At 44.7% G+C, this 4,975-nt stretch overlaps 1 protein-coding gene across 1 annotated transcript; it reads left to right on the top strand.

The window, feature by feature from the left end:
- The first annotated feature begins 337 nt into the window (after positions 1–337).
- LOC109462703 lies at positions 338–3,836 on the top strand. The gene is made up of 3 exons (XM_019759265.1): positions 338–543; positions 988–1,222; positions 1,505–3,836. The coding sequence occupies exons 1-3, from the start codon at positions 338–340 to the stop codon at positions 3,686–3,688; spliced, it is 2,625 nt and encodes an 874-aa protein (XP_019614824.1). The 3' UTR covers positions 3,689–3,836.
- Positions 3,837–4,975: the final 1,139 nt, after the last annotated feature.

Below are 4,975 nucleotides of genomic sequence, written 5' to 3'. Positions count from 1 at the left end.
GGTAACCTATAAAGGACATGGTTACCAGTACATAGATTGAATACAAATTTAAACGAACAGTTGTAAGTTCAATTCAAATTACAATCATTACACTATGTTTGCTTGAATCATTGCTTATTCGCAAAGAATTAAGCTTAATAAATTCAAATTACGACCGCACAACACTGACCTTTGTCACTTAATTAAGAATACATCAAAAGTAGTAATTAGTTTGTAGCGTCCTCTGTCTACTATTATCCAGTGACGATAGGCCCAAGCGTTTACTATTTGTATGATTTACATGAACGTTGTTTCTATCAGTTCCAGAACCAAGGTGACGAGGGTAGCCTGTGCCACCATGTTCTCTTGGACGGTGGGTCTGACCGTGGCGTCGGTGGAGGCCGCCCTGCCCACCACGTCCAATTTCTACGAGCGGTGCATCATGAGAGACTCGGCGGGCGCGCAGGGCTACATCCCCCTGCAGATCTACTATCTCGTGCCTCTGGCGATGCTGTCTCTGGTAGTGGTCATCGGATGCTACCTGATGATTGTGAGAGCTGTAAGGTAGGGACTTTCCGTCATCCATCTAGCAAAGTTGGTTGATCAACTCTTTGTCATAAAAAAAACACGAAATCTTCGTCTTTCATTCCAAGACTAAAGAATGGAGGCCCGCAAGCCCTTTTCCGTAGACCGTAATCGGCCGTTTAAATTCTACGTAGAGCGTAGACGGACCGCTCTAATATTTTTGCGTAGAGCGTATTCGGCGTTTGAATTCTACGTAATGCGTTGTAGCCACTTGGAATTTATCGTAAAGCGTAATCGAGAGGTTTCCGAATTCAGCGTAGAGCGTTGTCGGGACCCCCCCCCCCTTGCAGGCCCTCAAGAATTGATCCCTTATCTAGACTTTCATCTTTGTGTGCTGTTGTTCTACCAAGGACCAATTGAAAGCAATGCAACCTTTTACTGCAAAAAAGGACAAGTAAAAAAAGCAATTTCTGTCATCCTCAGAACCCACGTGAAAAGACGAGCTCGAACAAAACAGCCAATCATCGTGGTACAGGAGGTGGATGGAGGATCTGCCCCCAACTACGGCGCCATCTGCCCGGCGGAGGCCTCCTCGTACGAGCCGCCCGTCGCCAGCGTCTGCACGCCGTCTGACTTCCCGTACTCGGGAGCGGAGGAGGAGCCTGGAGAGGAGACGCTGTACCTGGCACCCGTTAACTCACAGTCCCTGTCCTCTCAGGTAGGTAACAACACAATAAAGCCTGGAATAGCTTCCTCAGATTGTTAGGCCATAGGAAAATAATATTATAGTGGCTACAAAATGGCTACTGGATAACAAAATCACGCCAGTAGACTCAGTTACATTTGGGAACACATTCTTGTCGCAACAACACCTCATGACTCACCAGGTAAATATAACATTTCACATGTTTGCGACACTTCGTCAGAATCAGACTGCAGAAGGTGTTATCATTGGAACAGAATAATTGAGCATCATTCTTTGTTCATTATTCCCCCACAGTTAACGGATAGCTCTCCTCTCCCATCGCCCCACGAACCGACCAGCGCTACCCTGTCCATACCACAGAAGCCACCAAGTCCACCCAACTCCTGCTACTCCAGCTCTCCCTGCACCCCAAGCGTCTCGGCAGACCGCCCAGACCCGGACAACAACGTCACTTCTGACAAGGAAGCGACTAGAAAGGACAGTGTGACGTACCGCATGACTCCTCCTAAGGATGAGGAAGAAATAGATGTGGAGAGTTGCCTTCGTCGAAGTAGTGTTGAAGACATGATCCTCAAACAGGCGGGGAAGTTCCCAAAATCCAACTTCCTGACCGTCCCGGGGATGCCTACAATAACGCCGAAAAGACGAAAGTCTGTAACCGCCAACCCGCTGGCTGCTCCAGTCAACAGCGAAACAGCAGAGTCAAACAGCATCTCGAACGACTCGAACGACGGTGTCCCCAGCCTGAACGAAATGAACGGATCTTCATCAGACATCTGCTTTGCTGTACCAGTACCAGATCAAACAGGTAGATCCACTCAAACGGCTGAAAATGAAACTACAATAGAAATATCCACCAATATAGAGACAGATACCCTCTGTGTGCCAACTTCTCCCATTGCCAACAACTACCTTGTTGTTGCTAGCCCTGTTGAAATATGTAAAGCACCATCCGATAATTGTTTACAAAGTGTAGACCCCAACAATGGCAATGGTCTGGCTGTGTCAAAAGCAAACAACACTGTTAGTGTACCTCATTTTAAGAGAACGTCATCGCCAGGTCCAGACGAGGAGGACAGAATTCTTCTGACAAAACTGAGAGAACCTCCGAAACCGTCACAAGGAAACATCTTGCCTGTTCCTACCGCGCAGGACTGTATACCCTCTCCAGTAGCAGACGAACACAACAAATTAACGACTCTTGCCGAGGTGCCTAAGGCTTTACCAGAAGTTGTGTCGTCACCTCGCTCTCCTGTTGCTTCACCTATGCGGACAAGGAGGAAAGGAGTAACGTCACTTCCCCCGGAGTTTAAAGCTAGGAAAAAATCAGACGATTACCTGGTGGTGCCATCCGTTGACGTTGAATTTGAACGTCGACCAAGTGCACCACAGCTCGTACCTTTCACAGGTCGGTTTTTAGCAGTCCCTCCCATCAACATTGCAAAGGAGAGGCGAGTGAGTGCCCCAAGCTACTCACCTGATACTTCTGAAAAGTCATCAAAGCCTCATCGAGAATCTATTGCCTGTTCGAACCCTACAAGTAAGGCTCAGGTTGATAAAAGTTTGAAGAAGCCTAAGAGAGAATCTATTGCTGTTTCGACTCCACGATGGAAGACCAGCCTGAGAAGCCTTCTGAGCTTACGTAGTAGTCACGAGGAGGGAGTCATTGAAGAAGAGGAGGAAGAGGAAGAGGAGAAAGAAAATGATTGTGAGAACATTGAGCCCGAACCTGACAACCAGGGTGAACAGAAAAATTGCCAAATGATGCCGGCTAAAAGAAGGATAAGTTGGAATCTTCCGATGGACCAGTGTAGCAGTGAAGAGAACAGTTCACAAGGTGGAGAAGATATTTCCACGTCCGCCGAAGGGTCAGTTACAGTTGACATCGACGGTGAATGCGTCCGGTATCACCGGTCAGATAACATAGCCGGTGACGATGTCAGCTTACGAGAAGACTCGGGCATCCACATGCCAGCGGACGCTAACCACGTCATCAGTACCCTCCCTGTCGCGCCAAGTGAGGGAGGCAGGGACTTGTACCTCTCCGTACCTCGCCGTAAAGCCAAACGTGTCATATCTCGTGAGCGTTTGTCCACGATATCTTTCTCCTCTGACAGATCATTGTCCAAGGTCTCTACGGTTTCACAAGCTTCGAGTTACAGTGGCGAGTATAGGTCACGATCACGGACAGCCACCATGGACCGGTCAGCGGCCAGACGGTCAGTGTACATTGTCCTGACGTTTGTACTGGCTTGGATACCCTTACCTGTCATTATTTTAGTAGGGACCTTCGAAAAATTCGTAAACGACCCGCAGATTTCTGATGCGGAGACGATTGCCTATGCGCTGATGATGGCATCTAGAATGCTGCATCCCATCCTGTACGCTTGTTTCAACAAAGGGTTCAGAACTGAATTCAAACGAATAATAAAAGTTATGGTATGTAGACCAACAGCGCCTCAAGGAATCGACAATTAAATATTGTGATATTGTCGATGATATGGTAATATCGCGATATCTTGCGATACTTTGCTGACACCGAGTTAATGAAATCTCTAGACCTCTGGTCAAATAATTATGCCTGGTGCAGCAAACTGGGATACGGTAAAGCGTACGTACACATAAGCTGGAGACTGATACATAGAAAGCACCGGCATGTTTTTATGTCGCACTGTCACACTTTGTACCTCAGTACCTATGTACTTTTCAAAATTTATCCTTGAATTTTCATTGGATTACCCAGGTTACCCAGTATATAGATTTTGAAAATCTTGTGACAAACAGTAAATTGAACAAAGCCTTTTACAACGATAGTGACAGTTGTATTATACAGATGTTATTGTTAGATGGGACAGACAAGGCAACAAATACGTTTGCCGTTGATATATGTGGTACCTTCTGTATAAAAAGTGCGGTCAAACGTTTTTAAGCTTCAAAGGTATTTTGTAAATTGTAAGAAGTGTATTGCTGCTACAGTCCAATGTACTTTACATGTAGTTAAGCTCTATAACGTATCAGTGACTGATCTTGTCAATCTTGTCAAAGATTTCTAAGATGTTACGATGTAAGAAACGCACCCTGTGTCAAAGATGAAATATGTCGTAATACCTTACAAGCAGATAACTTGAAACGTATGAGCGTTACCCTTTCTTACACATTTTAAGTTACGTCAGCAGTGTCCATAATTATTTAGTTAGTTGATTATGTGTCTTGTAATGTTTTCAAAATGAATCTCAGTGGTGTGTGGATATAATGTGTACAAACCATAGAGAGCTTGTACGTAATATGATATCACGTTCTCCTTATATCTTGCCATATGATTTCCCGTACACGCGGAGGAATTTAATTCAAGAACTAAACAAATTTGTAAATTATTCACAAGCTATAAAACATTAGTTTGAGTCAACAAGTTAAATATTATCAAACGTAATGTTCCCCGGTATTAATTCATCCTTGAAATGAATCCAAATCTTTGAGGTAAACAGGGTTTTCTTAATCATGAGGCTTTTATGAGATGCCTTTATGTTTTTATTTACGACGTGACAATCGATGTATGAGATCATGAATATTCAAAGCCTATAAAGGTTATATTTGACTTTTATTTCGACGCACCTAAATTGAATTTAGCAAAATTACTCGTCGCCTTGGAATCTAAGTAGACAGGTATAAAAGCACAACCCCCCCCCACCCCATGGAAGACCACATCATCTACAGATACAAACGGAAGAAAGAAACGTGTTACAGTTGAACCCTTGTTCGTGTGAT

This window comes from Branchiostoma belcheri, unplaced genomic scaffold, assembly GCF_001625305.1.
Source record: "Branchiostoma belcheri isolate BF01 breed outbred unplaced genomic scaffold, Haploidv18h27 scaffold1, whole genome shotgun sequence".
Taxonomy (NCBI): domain Eukaryota; kingdom Metazoa; phylum Chordata; class Leptocardii; order Amphioxiformes; family Branchiostomatidae; genus Branchiostoma; species Branchiostoma belcheri.
The sequence above is the reverse complement of the archived record's forward strand: the minus strand, read 5'-3'. Positions and strand labels throughout refer to the sequence as shown.